Source organism: Enhydra lutris, unplaced genomic scaffold (genome assembly GCF_002288905.1).
Source record: "Enhydra lutris kenyoni isolate GAN:26980312 unplaced genomic scaffold, ASM228890v2 scaffoldscaffold38, whole genome shotgun sequence".
Taxonomy (NCBI): Eukaryota; Metazoa; Chordata; class Mammalia; order Carnivora; family Mustelidae; genus Enhydra; species Enhydra lutris.
In genome coordinates this window covers 10,961,077-10,983,286 of record NW_019154122.1, presented here as the reverse complement: position 1 = coordinate 10,983,286, position 22,210 = coordinate 10,961,077, and the positions used below count along the sequence as shown (strand labels likewise).

General features: G+C 43.4%; 1 protein-coding gene across 1 annotated transcript in view; it reads left to right on the top strand.

Moving 5' to 3' along the window:
* The window catches only part of LOC111154928 (vacuolar protein sorting 13 homolog D), a 255,254-nt gene that overhangs the window by 52,075 nt on the left and 180,969 nt on the right, over positions 1-22,210 (top strand). Inside the window, exons 25-30 of the mRNA XM_022514884.1 lie at positions 3,296-3,478; positions 8,745-8,967; positions 13,830-14,040; positions 16,172-16,343; positions 16,514-16,626; positions 19,173-19,385. Of these exons, the coding sequence (XP_022370592.1) occupies positions 3,296-3,478; positions 8,745-8,967; positions 13,830-14,040; positions 16,172-16,343; positions 16,514-16,626; positions 19,173-19,385 (1,115 nt within the window). The remainder of the gene's footprint in view (positions 1-3,295; positions 3,479-8,744; positions 8,968-13,829; positions 14,041-16,171; positions 16,344-16,513; positions 16,627-19,172; positions 19,386-22,210) is intronic.

Sequence of the window (22,210 nt, the reverse complement as noted above, 5' to 3'; positions counted from 1 at the left end):
ACTGACTAAGACTTCCAGGACAATGTTGAATGGAAGGGTGAGAGCAGGCATCCTCACCTGGTTTCCAATCATAGGGGAAAAGCATTCAGTTATTCTAGGGGTTGGCAAAGTATGGCCTGTGAGAATATGCACCTACATACACACGTACATAAAGTTTTATTGGAAAACAGCCAATTCATTCATTTACGTATTATGCGCGTATTTTTATAGTTTTCTTGATTTGTTACGGATTTTTATATCTATGTTCCTGAGGCATATTAGTTTGTAGGTTTCTTTCCTGGGATAAAAAATAATGCCTCTTCTGGTTTTGGTAATGGGGTAACGCTTTCCTTGTGGAATGAATTTGAAGTGTTCCCTTTTCTATTTTCAGAAGAGTTTGTGTAGAATTGATATTCTTTCCTTCTTTGTATATTCTGGTACAAGCCCTTTGATATATGTGTTGTGAATACCTTCTCCCAGTCTATGGCTTTTTTCCCATTTTCCTAACACTGTTCTTTGAAAAGCAGAAGTTTTTCGGGGGTGCCTGGGTGGCTCAGTGGGTTAAAGCCTCTGCCTTAGGCTCAGGTCATGATCTCAGGGTCCTGGGATCGCGCCCCACATCGGGCTCTCTGCTCAGTGGGGAACCTGCTTCCTCCTCTCTCTCTGCCTGCCTCTCTGCCTACTTGTGATCTCTGTCTATAAAATAAATAAAATCTTTAAAAAAAAAAAGAAAAGCAGAAGTTTTTCCATTTTGATGAAGTCCAATTTTTTCCCTTTATGGTTAGTGCTGTTTGTGTTTTGTCAAAGGAATCTTTGTCCACCACTAGGTGGCGAAAATTTTTTCCTATGTCCTCTGTTCGAAGTTTTATAATTTTAGATCTCTTCCATTTTGAGTAAATTATTTTTAAATATTCTTACTTTTTAAAGTCATCTCTACACCCATCATGGGGCTTGAACTCACAACCCTGAGATCAAGAGGTGCATGCCCTACTGACTGAGAGCCAGCCAGGTGTCCCTTTAGTTAATATTTGTGTATTGTATGAAGTGAGGGGGGAGCTGTTTTGTCCCCCAGGTGCGTTTCTAGACTGTTCGTTTCCCGTTGTGTTATCTTGGCACATCTGTTGAGAAACAGTGGACCATACAGGGATGTGTATATTTCTTCACTTTCTATTCTGTTCCCTTGATTTGTGTTTAATTGTATGCCGGTACCATCTTAACAGCTGTCACTTTACACCGTGTCCTGCAATTGGGTAGTGTAAGCCTCTAGCTTTGTTCTTTTTTCAGAGGTGTTTTGGCTACTTTAGGACCTTTGCTTTTCCATACAAATTTTAGAATCTTTCTACAGTAAAATCTGCTGGGATTTTGATTGGGATTGCACTGAATCTCTCTCTCTCTCTCTCTTTAAGATTTTATTTATTTGACAGACAGAGATCACAAGTAGGCAGAGAGAGGGGGGGGAAGCAGGCTCCCTGCTGAGCAGAGAGCCCGATGCGGGGCTCTATCCCAGGGCCCTGAGATCGTGACCTGAGGCGAAGGCAGAGGCTTAACCCACTGAGCCACCCCGGCGCCCTATATATCTCTTAATAATATTGAATCTTTGGACCTCTAATGTGATATAGCTCTCCATTTAACTAGGACTTCAGTTTCTCTCACTATTGTGTTACTGATCTCACACATCTTTTTTGTTAAATTGATCCCTAGGTCTTTGAAATTTTGATGCTATTGTAAATGATAATCAATTTTTAAGAAAATTTCAATGTCCAATTGTTTATTGAATGTGTGAGAAATATAATTAACTTTCATATATTGACATGTTGAGCTCTTACCCTTCATTCTTGCTAAACTTATCCTAAATCTTTAGGATTTTCTCCATGGGTGATTATGTTGTTTGGAATAAGAGAGTTGTATTTTTTTCCTTTCCAACCTGTAGGTCTTTTTGTACAGACTAGGGACTTCAGCATAATGTTGAATAGAAGTGGTAAGAGGGGAGCCCCTTGCCTTGTTTCTTATCTAAGCGGGAAAACATTCTGTAAATCTGATGTTAGCCATAGATGGTTTGTGCATGTGCTTTTTTTTTTTTTTTAAGATTTTATTTATTTATTTGACAGACAGAGATCACAAGTAGGCAGAGAGGTAGGCAGAGAGAGAGAGGAGGAAGCAGGCTCCCCACAGAGCAGATAGCCCGATGCAGGGCTCGATCTCAGGACCCCGAGATCATGACCTGAGCAGAAGGCAGAGGCTTAACCCACTGAGCCACCCAGGCGCCCCTGTGCATGTGCTTTTTAAGGAATCTCTCCACTTCATCTAAATTGTCAGTTTGTTGGCATGAAATTGTTCATAGGTTGCCTTATTTTTAAATGTTTGTAAGTTCTGGTGGGGATGCCTGGGTGGCTCCGTCGGTTCAGCATCTGCCTTCTGCTCAGGTCATGATCCTGCTGTCCTGGGATCAAGCCCACATCAGGTTCCCTGCTCAGTGAGGGTCTGCTTCTCCCTCTCCCTCTGCCCCTCCCACTCAGTCGTGCTCTCTCCCTTTCTCTCTGAAATGAATAAAATAATAAAAAAATTTTTTGTAGGTTCTGTAGCAATGTCCCATACTTCTTCCTGATAGTGACTATTTTTGTTTTCTTGATTGGTATAGCTAGAGGTTCATTGGTTTTATCAGCCTTTTCAAATAATTAACTTATCGAGGCCTGTATCATGGCCCAGGCATATTATCAACGAGTATGCCATGTACACCTGGAAATATTGTATATTCTATGGTTGTTGGGTATCGTGTTGTATAAATGTTTAATTGATTTTTAAAAATTATCCATCTGTTTTCTAAATAACTGATTTCTGCGTTATATTATTTTTTCCCCTTCTACATACTTAGGTTCATTTTGCTGTTCCTTTTTCTAGCTTCTTAGACTTTGGTCAGTGATTTTAATCTTTATTCTTTTACATAAAATAAGCGTTTAATACTATACTATACATTTTTCATTAAGCACTGTTTTAAGTGTGTCCCACAGATTTGAATATGCTCCATTTTTTTTTTTTTTAATCAGGCCAAAATATTTTTCTGTTTCCCTGCGATTTCGTCTCTGACCCTTGGGTTATTAAGTGTGTAGTCTACTTTCCAAATATTTGGGGGTTTTCCAATCTTGTTATAAATCTTGTTATCGATTTCTAGTGTAACTCCATGGTGCTGGAATATATTCTGTGTGATTTCAGTTGTTTTAGAATCATGAATTCATGGAACTTTGGGAGCCGGAGGCTGTCTGGTTACAAGATTAGGGCATTGATGGAGCCTCTGAGTTCATTTTTCTTCCTGTTTCAGGTGAGAGACCAAGCCCAGCGCTGTTCACGGGTTCTCCTGGATATTGAGGCGGGTGCTCCCGTTCTCCTTATCCCTGAAAGTTCCAGATCAAATAATCTGATTGTAGCAAATTTGGGGAAGTTGAAGGTCAAGAACAAGTTTCTCTTTGCTGGTTTTCCTGGGACCTTTTCCTTACAAGATAAGGTGAGCCGTCAATATCCATTCCCTCAAATAGTCCAACTACTCGTGGGCCAGTGGAAGATTTCATATGTTGCCCCAAGATGACTTGTAGCTGCTGTTACTTTTGTGGTGTATGCGGCTTGAACAATTTTTTTTTTTACATTTTATTGACATTTCAGTTAACCTTTTAATAGAGATAGTATAAATTATAACCTTTACCAGTTGTATGCAAACAACCAACAGAACCAACCTTCTGTCTGTATAATGCTTTTCTCACAGGCTGACCTTATAAGTGATCAACTTTTTACGTGACCTGCCTTTTTTCAGAGGATGGGATTTGGCCCATGGTTTATCTGAAGCCATTCATATCTTCATGATAAAATTTTATATAGTGTGTGGCTTTACAGTTTAAAACTACTTTAGCTCTTATTTATTTCTTATGACAATGTTTAGCAGTGACTGGGCTGAAGATTGTTGCTTTCATTTTACGTTCATGTAGTAAGTCACGGTGTTTGTTTCGAAGGTGGTCTCTTGGGCCCCTCCCACCCACTTCTGCAGTCAGGGAGGCTAACACTGATGGAACTTAGGACGAGGTCTTGCTGTTCGAGGTGTGTATTTTAATGGAACCTTGCTGGTTTCCACGACGGCTTTGCAGTATATTTGCTTATGAAGAACAAATTCATTTTAGCTTGTCAGAAAAGCAGTTACTGAAATTCGTAGCTAGTCATGCCCGTCTTTAGTCTAATAGCTAATAACATAGGGAGAGAGCCTTTGAAGGAGGAGGTGCACGGGATTTCATTATGAGCTCTTACGACTGGCAATAATAGCAGTACATAGTCAACATTCATTGGATGCTTCTTATATACCAACCAGTGCTAAGCTCTTTACATATTTGTCGATTTTTTTTTTCTCCTTAGCAACCTAAGGGGGTATCTGGTTTTATTAACCCCATTTTTCGAGCTGAAGATATGGAGACTTAGTTAGGGTGGGTCATTTCTTTTGGATAATACAGCTAGTCAGAAGTACAGCACGGGCCTCAGACTTGGTGTGTCTGCCTTTCCTACACTCTCAGCTGAGCTATGCCTTCACCCTGCGCTGTTAGGATTAGGCCTGTGTGGGGACAGTCAGCTGGGGAAGGCTGTTCCTACCATGTGCCTTACGGACCCCGGCCTGCATACCTGTAGCTCTTTGGAATTTTCTAAAGGGTGTGGCTGAGTTCATTAAAATAATTTTCAAGGGAAGAACTCCAGAGATGATCACAGAAAAGACACAAATTTGAGCAGTTACTGTTTGCCTCTCTAGGTGTAGAAGGAAAAGAAAATGAAAAACTGTGAGTTGGGTTCTAGTTGTCACCAGGACGTTGCCAAGAACCTCAGCTCTGTTCAGAAAGTAACAGGAGACGATATTTGTTGGTAATACCTGAACTCAAATAATTTTGTTTTCAAATTACTGTCTCCATATTTTTCTTCATTTGTTTTGCTTCTCACTCATCCATTTACTCACTCTTACTAAGCTGCACATCCTGAGCTGAAAATACTTAACTCAGCGAGTGGGAGCTGATAGAGTAAGAAGGGTGCAGACAGACGGCGTGGACGTGGCAGCCATGTTCATGTGTCATAACCTTGGGTTCAGACCAGAGTGACGGTGTTTGGACGAAGGGTTGAGGGGTGGGTTGTCCATGTATCACCTCACTTGTAGTCACTCAAAGAAACCTGATGCAGTGATCAGAGCAGAGGGTGATGCCTGAGCAGCAGTGCTCAGCATGGGAAGGCTGAACACCCCCACGATGACCTCACAGCTTCAGCTTCGTAGTCGGGCCCTCAGGCAGAGCTGATGATTCAGGACTGGATTGCTGTTGACCTCGCTGAAGGAAGCCCTCCTGCCAGAATGATAGGCCTTCCCTGCTCTGATAGAGAGAAGTAGGCTTCCACTTAGGTATGGTTTTTTAAGAGAGTAAAAATAAAATCAGTTTCCACTGGTCTTTAACAGCAGGCCTGGTAGAATCTGGCAACCTGGGTCTTAATGAAGAAAGTCTGTTTTTGCAGTTGAGAGAGAAACATTTTGCTGTTCACTGACCAAAGTCATAAAGAACATAAAAGAAGGATACATTTGTGAAAAGAAGGATTGGTAACTGCTTCTAGAAGTTCTCGCTTCTAAAATATCCTTAGTATGAGGTATTTCTAATTAACATGACTAGGTTTTAAAAAAAGATTTTATTTATTTATTTGGAAGAGACCAGAGAGAGAGAGCACCCGAGTTTCGGTGAGGGGAGAGGGTAGCAGAGGGAGATGGAGAAGCAGACCCCCCACTGAGCTGGGAGCCCGATGCGGGACTCGATCCCAGGACCCTGGGATCGTGACCTGAGCTGAAGGTAGATGTTTAACCGATTGAGCCTCCCAGGTACCCCAACATGACTAGATATTAAACAAATGTATCAGAGCTTGTGTTTGCATGTGAAGGTTGTCCTCACTGTCACCTTGGGACACGTTGTTCCAACATCTTGTTCCAGCTGTGCTGCCATCAACTGCCCAAGGGAGAGTTGAATCCCTTCTTTGGAACGGTCTTTTGAGCCGACAGTACGTTCTTCAGGATATCTTTGTTTGTGGTAAATTTTTGTTTTGAGGACTAAATTTTTTAGGAAGAAATCAGCTAGAACCAGAAGGAGTGATCAGGTTGAATAATACCATTTATGTTTCTCTCCCCTTCCTAAAAAGGTAAAGGACCTGATGTTCTGTATTGGTTATATCTGTATATGAGCTCATGCACTAAGAAGTTGGACTCTAAGAATTGCTAAAATATTTGAAGAAATTTTTGCACATGAGTTTCTGTTTTGTTAAATAAGCCAAATGACAGCATGTAGATTGCAGTATTGTAATGAAAGACTTTTCCTATATTTGTTTTTGAGGATTTGATTTTAAGTGGCAGTGCCTACAAGGATCGCTTTTTCTTCAAGGTATAATATACTTTTTGCCCCCTGGTATTCGGAAAAACCTTATGGGATTCAGCAGTCAATTCACATTCATATGCTTTAAAAAGAAAACTTGGAAAACCCACGTCTTTGGGAACCACATTACCTGGGAAAGCCTGCTGATTACCTTTTTGTCCCTTTGACGAGTCACTTCCCTCCTGCCTAGAGAAGTCCTTCTTCTTCTCCTTTTTTTTTTTTTCTTTTAAAGATTTTATTTATTTGACAGAGAGAGAGAGATAGAGACAGTGGAAGAGGGAACACAAGCAGGAGGAGTGGGAGAGAGAGAAGCAGGCTTCCCACTGAGTACGGAGCCCGATGCGTGGCTCGATCCCAGGACCTTGGGATCATGACCTGAGCCGAAGGCAGATGCTTAATGGTTGAGTCACCCAGGTGCCCCTAGAGAAGGCCTTCTTAAGGAACAAAAAAAATTTTTTTTGGCTCTAGGCAGTAATTTCTTGGTGATCTAATTTTCTTAAGTCCTCGGCAAACTTTTATCTCATTACATGCCAGTGATTGTTCTGTAGAATTCCATAAGGGCTGCTTGGAGTGTGTCGCTTGGTCAAGTCTTTGTGTTCAGATAACCCTGTCTGTGGAGCTCACCTTTCCACAGGCACAGTCAGGCTTGGTTGATCTAGGCCTAGATGAAGTGAAGAATTACTTTCTTCACCTAAAATCACTTTGCATTTACATTTTCCCTTCAATGTATTTGCATGTGTGAGGTTTGTCCAGTATGCATTCCAGTGGTTAAAGAGCAGGAAACAATCCTGAAATCAAAGCTTGTGGGGGTGTGGGGGGGTGAGGGGTAGGGAAGGTAGGGGGGTGGGGTGGTATTTGCCTTTGAGTCCCCCCCACCCCTGACTCTAGTATGTTTGCGATTGTTTTACACAAATCCATGTCTTAACGAGCGCAGGCTTGGATCTTTCACATATGCTCTCCTTTCATTCTTCTCAACCACAGTTTGCTGCGCTTAAACCATAATTTCTAAGTCAGCCTTTCATAAGCTTTGCGTTAATCTCCTCAAGCCATTGATTTATTTAAACCAACTACAGAGAGGATGTAGAGATGAATCAAGTCAAAGGGCAACAGCTACTCTCTAGAGTTTAAGTAAATTAAGAAAGGAGGCAGGTTTTGTTTTTTTTTTTTAAGATTTTATTTATTTATTTGACAGAGAGATCACAAGTAGGTAGAGAGGCAGGCAGAGAGAGAGGTGAGGTGAGCAGGCTCCCCGCTGAGCAGAGAGCCCGATGCGGGGCTCGATCCCAGGACCCTGAGACCATGACCTGAGCCGAAGGCAGAGGCTCAACCCACTGATCCACCCAGGTGCCCCGGGAGGAAGGTTTTTAATGTCGAAATATTTAAAAGCATTTACCTCGCAATTTGCCTTCCAAAAAAAATGCGGAAATTAAGAACTTTTTTTTTTTTTTTCCACTGTTACTTGTGAATCGCTGTACTTAAGAGAACTGGGAAGAACAGTATTACCGCCTCCTTTTCAGAGCTGCGAGGCATGAACACATAGGGCAGTGCTGGCGGGAAACCCGTTCTTCCCCTTCCCCCCAGCACGCCTGTGAAAGTGGGTCGATGGTGGCAGAGCCCTGCGGACAGGTAGCATGGAGGCTTGGGTGAAGTTTAAAAGTCAGTTATTGAATCATTCAGGTGGAGAAGATTTCCACTGTTAGCAGAGAACCGAGGGTACTGAGTATGTGAGAAAAGCGTGTCCTGTTTTCAGTAGAATTAATTTCCGTTACTCAGTATTTGCCCTTAGTTTTTATGCCCTTAAACAGAAACATAATAAGAATGGCCAGCCTCCTGTGGTCTTCATTTTGTCTTCATTTGCACGGTTACTTGAAGAGATGAGAAATGAAGCCCAGACGGAGTGACTTCTAGGAGGTGTAGACACGCTACCGTGGTGTCATTCCTTTGGAACCATGTTGCTGTAGATATGTTCTCTTAGAATTACAGGCCCCTCCCCTCCAGCAAAGCAGTAACACATTTTGTATGGCCAAGAGCTCTGCCTTCGCTGTGTCTGACCTAGACTGAACCACCAACAGTTGGCATCTCAAGCCAACAGATAATATATTCCTGCAAGATGGCTATAGTTCTCAGTAGGTGTTGAATTATAAGTAACATCTCTGTAAATAATTACACATGACAGGAAAGATCATGACCCTGTTACCCTTTTGTTTATGGGATTTGGGGGGCTTGGGAAGTGCCAAGTGTCATAGAGTCTTTGAAGAGCCCAGGGACTGGGGTAGGATTTTCAGGAGAGTAAAGATATAGTCGCCCCATTCCTACCTTCTAGTTTTATTTATTTTTTTTCCCCAGGAATCTGTGCCTTCAGCGTCCCCAACGGGTACCCCCAAACACTACATGAGGAAAATGACAAGCACGGAGGACCCAAAGGGAGCACATTCCGAGGGGTTGTTCATGATGCCTCCTGCTGGAATGAGTCTAGGCAGCCTGAGGAGTGAGTCTGCGCCAAGTACTTCGACCAAGCAGCAAGGGCAGCAAGCCGCGCCCTCTGCCAGCCAGCTTTCCAGCAGTCCAGGTAAAAGAGGAGGAAGGAGCTGCGAAGACGAAGGTGGGGAGTTCGGGAGACTGTGGCCGGTGCCTCCGGGGGATGCATCAGAGTGGTATCAGGTCTTTAGTGATAATCTGATTTTGGTATTATTTTAGAAAGCTTAAGAGTCTCAGGATATAGATTTTAGCAGCGGGAGACTTCTGAAGTACAGTTAAATTAGCAAGACACAGTGTGAATAAAGAGGTTTGTCTCTTAGGACTTTTTCCTCAAGGTCAAGGTGATTGCCAGAAGATGGTGATAGTAAAACTGGAATGATTCGTGTATCCTTAGCCATATCCTTGCAAGTCACTGTCAAGACGCTATCTGTTTTCTACTCAATTATTATTCTATTTAATTCTAAAAAAACAAAGAACTCTGAAAAAATATTAGTGTCAATTAGGTAACCACAGAGATACTGTAAGTAACAATTTTGCAAAGATAGGAACTGTCCCGTTACTGGTGCTCTTCTCTGGAATTTAAGAATGAGTTATTCCAGATGAGAGCCTGATTTTGGCCTTTTGCGTTTTTTTTTTAAATTAAATTTACTAAATTTAATTTTTTATTTTATTTTATTTTTTTAAGGTTTTTAATTTTTTGCTTTATTTTAATTCCAGCATATTAACACAGAGTGTTATATTAGTTTGAGGCGTACAGTGCAGTGACTCAGTGCTTCGTAGTCACCCTGTGCCCGTCATGCCTAGTGCTCCCCTTAATGTCCATCAGCTGTTTCCCCCACCCCCTACCATCTCCCTTCTCATAACTGTCAGTTTGCTCTCTATAGTTAAGATCTGGTTCTTGGCTGGTCTCTTTCTCTGTCTCTCTCTCTCTTTTTCCCTTTGCTTGTTTGTTTTGTTTCTTAAATTCCACATACGAGTGAGATCATATGGTATTTGTCTTTCTGTGACTGACTTATTTCACTCGGCGCAGTACTCTTTAGCCCTGTCCGTGTCCTTGCAAATGGCAAGATTTCATTCTCTTTTATGGCTGAGTAATGTTGCATTGTGTGTGTGTGTGTGTATTAAACATATATACACATATATTTATATACACACATATATGTATTTATATGTATATAAATATATATATTACCACCTCTTTTCTTTTTTAAGATTTTATTTATTTATTTTTGTGAAAGAGAGCACGTGCACAAGCAGGGGAAGAGGTCGAGGGAGAGGGAGAAGCAGACTCTCCATTGATCAGGGAGCTGGACACCGAGCTCGATCCCAGGACCCTGGGCTCATAACCCGAGCAGAAGGCAGAGGGTAACTGACTGAGCCACCCAGGCGTCCTGTATACCACCTCTATCCATTCATCACTTGATGGGTACTTGGACTGCTGCCATAATTGGGCTATTGCAAATACTGCTATAAACATTGGGTGCGTGTATCCCTTTGAATTATTGCTCTTGTATTTGGGGGTAAATACCCAGTAGTGTGATTACTGGATTATGGAGTAGTTCTATTTTTAATCTTTTAAGGACTCTCCCTACTGTTTCCCGGTGGCCGCACCGGTTCGCGTTCCCACCAGCAGTGCAAGAGGGTTCCCCTTTCTCTGAATCTTCACCAACACCTGTTGTTTCCTGTGTTGTTGATTTTAACCATTCTGACGTGCATGAGGCGGTAGCTCATTGTAATTTTGATTGGCACTTCCCTGATGATGAGTGATGTCGAGCATCTTTTCATGTGTCTGCTGGCCGTCTGTCTGTCTTCTTTGGAGAAGTGTCTCTTCAGGTCTTCAGCCCATCCTTAAATTGGATTTGGGTTTTTTTGGTGTTAAGTTGTATAAATTCTTATACTAACCCTTTATCAGATGTTTCATTTGCAATATCTTCTCCCATTCAGTAGGTTGCCTTTTAGTTTTGTTGTTTCCTTTGCTGTGCAGAAGCTTTTTATTTTGGTGAAAAATAATTTTTTGGCCTTTTTGTTTTGTTTTTAAATTTATTTTTGTTTTTTAATCCTTTTTTATCTTATTTTATTTAAGCAGGCTCCATGCCCAGTGCAGAGCCCGACTTGAGTCTTGATCTCATGACCCTGAGATCATGACCTGAGCCGAAATCAAGAGTCAGATGCGTAACTGACTGAGCCACCCAGGCGCCCCATTTGAGTTTTTTAATTTATCTCTACACCCATCGTGGGGATTGAACTCAGGACCCCAAGATCAAGAGTTGCTCCTCTGCCTAAGCCAACCAGGCACCCCTGGCCTTATGGTTTTTAAATGTATTCTGGGTAGGTGATGGGTAGGATAAGTTAGAGAGGGAAACAGAATGTGATTTGCTGCAAAAATCCATCTAGTGTGATCAGGCTTTGAGAGATTGGGACACTCACTGAGAAGGCTGTTGCATGTCTTTTGTTCTATGCAAGGACTAACTATACTAGGTACTATTTACTCCCTATAGTCCCTTGTGGTCCTAGAGATGACAGGAATGTGTCTTATGGTTGGATTGATGATTAAATAAATGAGATTGTCCTAATCATCATCACACTGCTGGTTGTTGAACACTTCCTGTGTGCCAGATATCATGGCACGTTGTTCCATAAATCATTGGATTTCACACCACAGCACCCCTATAGAGTTTCATTTTTATTCTCATTTTACACACAAAGAGACAAAGACTTAGAGAGATTAAGTAGCTTAACTTGCCCTGGGTTGTGCGGATAGTAAGTGGCAGAGTTGGACTATGAACTTGGGCAGTTTGACCGCAGAGCTGAATCCTTACCCTGCGTGATTCTGTCTACCAGTCTCTATAGGTACTGGGTGTGGAGCGTGGGGAGGGTACGCACAGGGTGCCACTGATACTTGTGGCCTTGGGCCGTTGCTGTGAGGACAGTGATGAGTAGGAGGAAGGTAGGCGAATGCCTCAGAAATAATTTAGGATGTTTTAGAGATCGATGGAAAGATCTCTCTCCGAACAGTATTTCTCCTTCCGGTTTGCTCTTTGTTTCTGGAATTTGTTTGTGATTAAGATGGGATTAAAGTAGTGGTTTGCAAACTGCTCTGTGTATCCTTAGGCTTCCGTGATGATCCTAAGTAATCTCTGAAGCCCTTTACCCCCTCCCCTACCCGCTTCTACCAGATCAGTTCCACTTCTGTCCCTTCCATGTGTTTATCAAAATAGTAAAAAACAAAGAACTGCTATATTTCTTTGTTTAGTGTGTGTGTTTTAACGTGCATTTATTTGATCACTAATGAGGTTGGATATATTTTCATATACATGCTGGGATGATTTTCTTTTGGCAATAGATCGCCTATCACATTCCTTGCCAATTTTCCTACTTGCATGTTCTTTTCTTACAGATTTTTTCAAATCTTTGTAAAATGGGAGTATTTCTCTATTATCTGTCAAATGTATTGCAATTTTTTTCCCAGTTTCTCTTTTGCCTTTTTTGTTCATGATGTTTTCATCTTGTACAACTCTTTAATTTCCATATAGCTAGATCCATTGTTACTTTCCTTTGTGTGTTCCGCTTCTGATAACACACTCAGAAACACCTTCCCTGTGTTTTATCATCCCATGGGACAAATACCCTTAATTATTTTTAAACTTAAATTTATTTTTTTTTTAAACTTAAATTATTTTTAAATAACCTAAGAATTATTTTGTTACATTTCCCCCTCCTCCCGCTTACCTCAAAAGTTCCCTTTTGGGATTTTGATTGGGATTATATTAAATGAACAGATTAATTTGGTGGAGAATTTATAAATTTACAATTTATATAGAATATAAGCTTCATAGGGGGAAAGATATTTGTATGTTTTGTTCACTGCTGTATCCTGGAATAGTGTCCTGGACTGAGAAAAGTAACTGGCACAGAGTAGGTGTTTAAAAACATTTGCACAAATGAGCTTTAAGCCTGAAGTCCTGATATATGAGATGTGGACTGAACACTGATGTTATAATCTGGCTCTTCTGTGTACTACATGCTGTTGGGCACGGCTCCTGCCACTCTGCGTAGGAGATGAGAGGTGCCAAGCAGGCCTCACTATGTGGACATCGTGAGATGTTCTGGGAAAGATGGAATGGTGCAGGAGGAAAGAACAGAGAGGACCCAGTCGAGATCGAGAGGGGAGGGAGATGCCATAGGTAAGGCTGTTCAGGTAGCGGAGGGCTTGGCAGTTTTGGGGAGACAAAGGCCAGTGAGCCTGAGGCTTCAGGAGCAGGATGGAGAATGGCTTGAGATGAGGTTGGAAAAGTAGGCAGTGGGCTTATGCAGGGTTTTATAAGGATTTAGGGGGAGTTTATAGAAACAACTTTGGATTAAGCATAATCATTAAAGCGTAGGAGGAAGAGAATGTTACGGTCTCGTTTATTTTTTTAAGGATTACTCAGGTATTTTGCGGGCAGAATGGTTTTGTGAAGGCCAGAGGGAATGGCGTAGGTATACTGCGGGGGAGCTTCTAGAGGGCCAGGCAGAATGGCGGTGGTTTGGATGAGATCAGTGGTAGCAGAAATGATGACATATTTGTTGAAGAAAAGAATTTCGGTGCTGGAAAACTTTGAAGGCTTTGAGTTGCGTCCTCTCTACATGAGACCTCTATAGGATATCCTTGGGAGGGATGGCTCTCCAGTCATGTCGGTCATAAATCCTTTAGGCTCAGCTCATGTCTCAGGACAGTAGCATGTGCGTGATGTGCAAGGGAAGCAGATGGGAAGGATTCAGCGTGAGGAGTGCCGCATAGGGAGGCCTTGGTGCTGGAGTGGAGACTTTTGGACACTCAGGTTTTTGAAGGAGACAGTTCCAAACATTTTCCAAAGACAGAATGAACTTTGGTTACCTTTTTAGTTTTGTTCAGGGCTGGTCCAGTCTGGGTCTTACTTTCTTCATTCTCTCTCTTTCCTTGGGTCCATGTAGAAGACCATGTCTGCCTGCTGGATTGCATTGTCGTGGACCTACAAGACATGGACATCTTTGCTGCAGAGAGGCGTCCACGAGAGTATTCTAAGGCCTCAGACGACAGCAGTGGGGATCTGGTGTTCCCTTCCTACTCCGTGCGTCCGACGGGAGGGAGTCTCCTAACTGAGCCTTGTCGCCTGAAACTGCAGGTGGAAAGGAATTTGGACAAGTGAGTGGTTTACATCTGGATAATTTTCTGTCTCTGGTAGAATCTTAATAACTTGGCAATCAGTGCTGTGGAGGTAAGTCTGGAAGAGAATAGGTGTTCACTTATTTCTTCCATGTAGCAAATGTTTATTGAATCCCAGCTGTGTGCTAAACATGAGGGCTACTGTGATGGGAAGAAAAACCTGTCTTTATGGAGCTTATGTTGTGTTGATACAGAGATATAGGAAGGCAAATTAGAAGGTGATTGTAATTTAGAGTTTGACTCAGTGTTAGAGACTGTGTTATGGGATTGCCCCTAGGGCCTTGGAAACAAAGACGGAGAGGCACGGGTGTAGCATGGCTTTTGGTGGATGTAGGAAGGTGGTGATGGCAAGGAAAGTATTTTGGAAGAGGTCACATTTGGATTATATGTTCCAAGCACAATAGATCCTGGACCTGGTGTTGCTACTTACCCCAGAGCTCCATTTAATCAGAATAACTGTTGAGCTGCTGTTCTGCCCATTTTGCTCCATTAAGCAATCTGAAAGTACTCCATAAAGGCTAATGAGCTGACTCTAATTTACCTTTTCATTGGCCTCAAGCACGGGATGCTCATTTCTGCAGTGTAGAGCATCGCTTCATTGTCATTACTGCTGTGGAATCGTCTGGGAAACATCTTAAATGTGAATGTTCCCAGAACCCACCAGAGACCAGTGGAACCTGGGTCTCAGGGCTAAGCCTTGGGTGCATGTGAGTGAGGTCCCCTTGGTGTGGCCTGGGGACCACGAGCCCGGACAGGAGCTGCTGTGCCCTGTGTGTGATCGCTGTCTGTTTGGGGCATTCGTTTTGGAGAAAGCAGCAATACTTGGCATTTCTGTTATGAGCAAAGACGGTGCGTGGCTGTCAAGTAATGAAGGACGTTCTCGTTGGAAGCATTTTGACAAGCCGTCTGGTTGCTTGTGGGCAGTGCGGTTCTCATCTGTCTTTGGCCACTCCCTTCCGGGTTCTAGGGTTTGGGCAAACCGTTTAATGCTCCTTTTTTGTTTCTCTCTGGATTAACGACACTGACACCGTGTAGCTGCTCTCTCTGGGATGTTTGCATTTTACTCTTACTTGTTATTCGAGTGCTCCCTGGCTGGCGCTCAGTTATGCTTGGCACGGGCGCTCTCTGGTTTTCCTGGCCTAGCAATCTTAGGAGGAGCTTCGCTATTTAGAAATGGAACACTTCGTTTTCTTTTCAAGTAATGCTGTCCCCCCAAAAAACGTGCTTCGTTACTCTGATTATGTAAACTTGACCCGCTTCCCTTCCATTTGTGTTTATATGCAGGTGATTATAGCATCAGCCCCGACAGGCAGTGATAACTCCGTACGAGAGACCCTCTCAGCTGCTTGTGCCACAGAAACAGGGAGCTGAGAGGGTGCCCGGTCGTCCCTTCCAGATTTTTTCTTTTTTCTTTTTTTTTTTTTTTTTTGTGGCTTGCATCACTGCTCTTTCTTTACTTGATCACTATATAGATTTTTCTCTGCAAAGTTATTTTTTACATTCTCCTTTGAATCCCCATTGTCTCTGTACTCCGAGCGTGGTGTCTGCAGCATCTGTGGGGCCCGCTTCTCCCTGGGAGGGTGGGGGGCAGCTCTTCAGTGTGGGGACGAGGTATGCCACCCCCAGATCCGGGCATCTCAGCCCTACTCCTGCCCGTCTCAGCAGAGACAAGTGACGGATTCAGAGTTTATCCTGATGTCCCATCTGGGCTCCATCTGAAACCCTGGTGTCTGCCTTTAGTTATCACAGAGTCTGAAGAGTTAAGTGAAGAGGTCGCCGTTTCTTTATTGCCTACCCAAATGTAACGCTAGAGCTCTTTCTGGGTCTCATGAGATCTTTTTCCTTATTAATCGATTACTTGGCTAATTCGGATCTGGGGACATTGTAAGTGTGTATTTTGAGAGGAAAAGGGTTCTTTGTAGATTTCTCAGGATACTCAGTTGTTCTCACCCAGTTTGTTTGGAGCCACATGAAAGTTTTATTATCGGAAGTTAGAAACGAACTGATGGATAATGTTGGCGGGCACAGTTTAGCTCTTCCTTATGTTTGGGTGTGAGCTTTGTCAGTGTTACTGATTTGTTGGCCAAAGTGACTTTTTTTCTTTCCTCAGAGAAATAAGTCATACTGTGCCAGACATTTCTATCCATGGCAGCCTCTCCTCAGTCCACTGCTCCCTGGATTTGTCCAAATACAAGCTGATCCGGGGTTTACTGGAGAACAACCTCGGAGAGCCCATAGAGGAATTTATGCGGCCTTATGATTTACAAGACCCAAGAATTCACGTAAGTGAGACCTTGAGCCGTCCCACAACTCTTAACTCTCACAGTCCCAGCCGATGGCCACCTTGTGCGTGGATCGCTCTCCCTCACCTGCGGAGAGCAGATGGGACGACAAGCAGATGAATGTCTTGACACTTTAACCCCCTTTCCAGACTGGCGTTTTCCTCTTGCAGACTATTCTCAGTGGAGAAGTGTACACGTGCATGTGCTTCCTCATCGATATGGTGAACGTGAGTCTGGAGCTGAAAGATCCCAAAGGAAAAGAAAGTACTGGGTCCTTAGCCAGGTATGACTTTCACGGTGCTGGTTTATGCCTAGTGACCGACAGGACTGTAGCAGTACTGCAAACAGTACTCCTGTTTCGCTTTAGCGTAGAGCGGAGGTTGCAGAACCGTGGTTCGTGACGGAGGTGGTCTGCACAATGCTTTTTGGTTGCTTTTTCAAAGTTTAAATTCATTGCTTTATGAGTAAAGACAGGTTATTAGGACGTGTCAGTGACCTCCACACCTGGTGCTGAAACGGTTGCATTTGAAAGAGCTGCAGAAATTAATCAAAATTTTCCTAAGACTCTGCTGGCATTGGTTTTTTTGTTTTGTTTTCATGTCAGCACGGTTCAAAAAAATTGGACAGTCGAGGGACGCCTGGGTGGCTCAGTTGGTTAAGCAGCTGCCTTCGGCTCAGGTCATGATCCCAGTGTCCTGGGATCGAGTCCCGCATTGGGCTCCTTGCTCGGCAGGGAGCCTGCTTCTCCCTCTGCCTCTGCCTGCCACTCTGTCTGCCTGTGCTTGCTCTCTCTCTCTCTGACAAATAAATAAACAAAGTCTTTAAAAAAAAAAAAATTGGACAGTCGACACACAACGTGATGTTAGTTTCACATGTACAGCAAAGTGATTCAACTTCTCCGTTGTGCTCGCCGCGAGTGCAGGTGCCATCTGTCACCCTGGGACACTACTATGGCACCGTGACTGTATTGCTTGTGTTGTACTCTTGATCCCTGTGACTTACTCATTCCATAACTGGAAGCCCGTACCTCCCGCTCCCCTTCACCCATTCCCCTCCCCACCCTGAATCTATTGGTGTTTGGAAGTATTGACTCCAGACCCGCAGTTACGGAGAGCTTGTACTGCTGTTACTGGTACCTGTGGAATGTCGTGCGGTTTCTGCTGGGAGAGACACAGCAGCCACTGCAGTTGTATGTGAGTGGAAAGGAGGGGGTAACATTCCAGAGAGCCTGAGGTGTCGTAAGGTGGAAGGCTCCATTGGAAAAAGTCATATCATAATACACTCCTAGTGTAATCTTGCTGCTGTGCTATGTCATCGAAGCTTAAAATAATAATAATAAATAAAAAGTGCCACGGGCTGGAGGGGGTGTCAAAAAGGACGTGACAGACATGCAAGACACAGCAGGGATTGAGAAAAATGAAGACGTTTTCCGCCTGATGCTATGTGACCCTGGTGGCCCTCAGGCTGCTCTGCAGCCACAGTCCCTGCAGCTGACAGAGCAGCCAGTGTCTCGATGTGGCAGCAAGAGAGACGAGAGTCCCGGAGTGGTCACCTCTTGGAGTTCGAGCATCGTCCCACCAAGTGCAGAGGGGTCTGAAGTACAGGCCGGGGGGGTTGTCTGCCGAAGGGGAGACCCAGAGCTAGTTGGGGAGCAGCCCTGCTCACTGCGTCCCCGGCCAGCATTTAAAAATTGGGGGACTTGGCATAAAAAGTTTGGATTTCAGCCTCTTTTGAGAAGCTGAAAGCTTGGACAACACTGGGCCCGTGTTTTCATGGAGGAGCATCCTGGGCTGCCTGTAAGGAGCGCGCGTTTGCCTGGTGATTCGCTTTGAGCGTCCATCACTTGCATGGTCTGCGTGTACCAAGACTTTGTGATTACTGGTGTGGGGCCCTGACGACTGCGTTGTGTCTTCACACCTGATAACCTTTCATTTTGATCTCTTGACAATCATGTGAGGCTGAGGCTGGGCAGATATGACTTCTTTTTTCCAGATGGACTTTTTATCTACTGGAAGGTCATATGGCTGGAAAGTGGTTCTGTATTTGAAAACAGGACTTCAAAGTCTAGAAATGTCCCTACTGAAACACTCTTTTTTTTCTTGTCTTTCTGTCGACAGTCCATCCTGGCCTCTATCTAACTCAGTTGAATGAAACATGGTATAATGAGGCTTGGGTCCCAGATAGTCTTGTGAGTCAGCAGTTTTTTTCTGATGACTAGCTATGCCCTCAGTTTTTTATAAGTTGGAACAATTCTGTATGGAAGGTCATAATGGTACTGAGTAAATTATGAATTGCACATTGTAGCTTCCTCTGTTATTAAAAAAAAGGCAGTATCAAATGCACTTCCTCTTGGTGGATCAGTTTTATTATTTCTCTATATGAGGAGTGTTATTTGTTCTGGTTGCTTCTAGGAAACTGTAGTAGTTATATAAAAATTTGGCAGTCTCTGGAGAGGGGATCCTGCAGGAAGGCTAGGAGTTGACAGACGAAGGTCTAAAGAGACCCTTGGCATCCCTTGGAGATTGTTAAATGGGTATAACCTTCTCAGATTTGAGATGAGAAACAAGAATGCTGTTGCAGCCAGAGAATAGTAGATAATGTTATTCCTCATGGAGTTCCTATGGACAAGGTCATCTACCTGGAAATGAAACGTAAGAGACAGGGGTCAATGGCGCTAGATCCTTTTTGAGGAATCTGTTAACAAAATCGGGGAAAGTTATTCCCCTTCATAATTCTCAGGGATACTTAGGACTTTGTTCCATTGTCTGGAACTTAGAAAATTTTGTGAAATGGAAGAATTTAATATCTTGTCTGCTTTTTCCCTTTTAGATTCGACTTCAAGAAATGTAAACTGCTCTATGAAAGCTTTTCCAACCAAACCAAATCCATTAACTTGGTTTCCCATTCCATGATGGCTTTTGACACCCGCTATGCTGGGCAGAAGGCCAGCGCTGGCATGACAAATGTATTCAGTTGTATTTTTCAGCCTTCCAGGAACAGCAGCACCACCCAGGGATCCATCCAGATGGAACTGCATTTCAGGTAGTGGACCCAGACCCTGATTCCGCGTTTCTCTATCAAACTTCCTTTTGTGGCCAGTGGGCCAAAGCTCTGTCAGCTTTAGAATGTCACACGACTGAGGAGTCACTGGAAAGATAAATAGAAAAGGGCTCACCAGTGCCGCTCACAGTGCATTAACTTGGTATTCCTGCCACCTTGCAGTTGCCTGTATTGGCCAAGAGATGTCTCTGTTGCCTTAAAAAAAAAAAGTTTAGAATTAGACCAGAGTCTTAAACTCAATCTCTCTGTAGACTGTTCTAGTATGTAGAGCAAACGGAGGAAGGAAGAAATGATTCTTGTTTAAGGGGAAAGATGTTTGGTCTGTAGAAATTATAGGCAGGAAGGTGGTTTTGACTTGAATTATTGCTTTATGTATGCACGTCTTGCTAACCTACTTCTCCATTTAAACGGGGCCTCTTTGAACTAGATTATGTTTTTCTTCCCGGTATTAGGCCAGGAAGCATCTGAAATGTGTATATAATGAGTGTATGTTTTGGAATTGTACCGATGTGGGCTTAACATCTTGATCTACCACCTTTTAGCTGTGTGTCCTAGGACAATTTCAACAACTTTGACCTGTAGTTTTCTCCTCTAGAGGGTAGAAGAGGATGAGTGTACCCACCTCACACGGTGGAGGCAGGAATTAAAAAAGTAATGCTGGCCTGTTGCTTGGCCCAGATGGTAGTTCTTATTGTTATTACTGAGGTAGCTGGTGTTATGTACAATATACTGCTGTGAGGTTTTATGGCTAAGGTGGGAATAGGCCTGAAAACCGTGAAAAATTAGGTTTGATCTAAAATCCTCCAATGCAAATTCAAAAGGAGACCTTTGGAAGAAACGTCAGTTCTATTCTGTTAGTGCCTAATGTTCTCAGATAGGCTGTACCTACAAACTAGTAAGTGAAAAGGCTGGGAAAAACTTCACGGGCAAAAAAAGATGAAGATTATTCTTGTATTCCTATGCTTGAATGTACCTGATACTTCATTGTGCTGCGTGGTGAATTCTCAGGGTTGAGATTTCTTTTAGAGAGAGGTCATGGTCATTCTCCATATGCCTTTAGGAAGTCTAGCAAAGTAGACGGTCAGATCTTTGCCTGAACTTTTTGGATGTTCTGAAATGAGAGTGCTCATTACCTCTAACTGTGGGCCCTGCCACGAGCCACGTACTCTCCTTACTTTGATACTTAAATCCTCCCAGCAGGTCTGCAGAGTGGGTGCCTTCTGCCCAGTTTTATAGCTGCAACAGTAGAACTGGAGGGCACTGAACACCTCTCCAAGGTGGGTGAATGACATGCTCAGGACTCACACTGGGGCCTCTGATCGCAGCGCCCATGTGGCTTCCGACAGTCCTCAGGTGTGGTCACTGCATGTCTCCTGACCTCGCTGGTTGCAGTCAGATGCGAGGCTGGCTGTGCTTTGGGGTTCTTTTGTTTTGAAGATGTTTATCTCAGCAGGAGGCTTCCATATATTTGGTCCTTCTGCAGAAACAATTTCTTTTTGGGTTTGCTATATTATTATTGATCTAGCTTCCTAATCTGTCAGCTAGTTGTCTCATCAATCGTATTTTTTTTTAAAGATTTTATTTATTTATTTGACAGAGAGAGAGGTCACAAGTAGGCAGAGGCAGGCAGAGATGGGGGTGGGAAGCAGGCTCCCTGCTGAGCGGAGAGCCCGATGCGGAGCTCATCCCAGGACCCTGGGATCATGACCTGAGCTGAAGGCAGAGGCTTTAACCCACTGGGCCACCCAGGTGCCCCTCATCGATCGTATTTTTAATACACAAGGAGCCTTGGAATATCACTCTGTGTATATACTGGAGGTGTATAATTTCTGGGAGCCAAAGAGTAAAGTCTTACCTTGGTTCTTGTGAACAGAAATACCATTGTGAGGGAGAGGGGGTTAACATGTTCCCTTGATTGGAACTTTTGAACGCTTTCTGTGTCTCCAGAAGAATTGCTCTTCTGTTGGGATTTTGTGTGTCAAATATAAATCACTTCACAGTGTTTAAAGGCTTGAAATATTTTCCAGAAAAGGGTATCAGGCATACTTTGACTTTTCAGTTAGTGCATAACTCTGACGATCTATGTTCAAAATGGGGTGGAAAAAATTTTACCGAGGGCAACATTTTTTCTCTAATACAAAAGAGTAAAGTGTTTCTGTGAAAAATGCTGTGTCTGTATGAGGGAGACATGCATCACTGTGCCCTTTCTCCAGGGGCAGTGAGCCAGGTTTAGGAGAAACAAGAGACTAGAGAGGCCAGACTTAAAAACCTCTCAGAATCAGTTTTTGCCGAATAGGAGCCCCTTTTGGGGGAGGTAGCCAGGTACGTATGGGTAGTAGCTGGAGCCCCAGAGTCACTTCAGGGCTCACAGAACAAAGTTCAACCCAGAAAACCATATAAAGGTATCCTGAGCCCACTTTCCTTCTGTCCCACCCATGTCTGCCCACTCACATTCTGGTAGGGCCACACCAGGGTTTGAGACTAGGCTTGGTGTCCTCCATGGGTTTTCACTTCAAATCGAGAACTCGGGGTAATCGGGCCTACAAAACCAGTATTGTCTCTCTCCCTCCCCCAACTCCACTTCTGGGTGCTTGGGGCTATGCCCACATATAAATGTCATTTTATTTGTCCTCCTTCTCAGGCTAAAGATCTGGGTTGTCTGGTCGGGTCCAGTTGGCGAATTAGTACTGTTGTGTACAGTTGATGTTTGTAAGGAAGTGATCCCAAACATCAAAGACAGGGTGCCTCACTGACCTTCTTGAAATAGCCTGTGGGGAAGGAGCTGACATTTACCGAACACACACCTG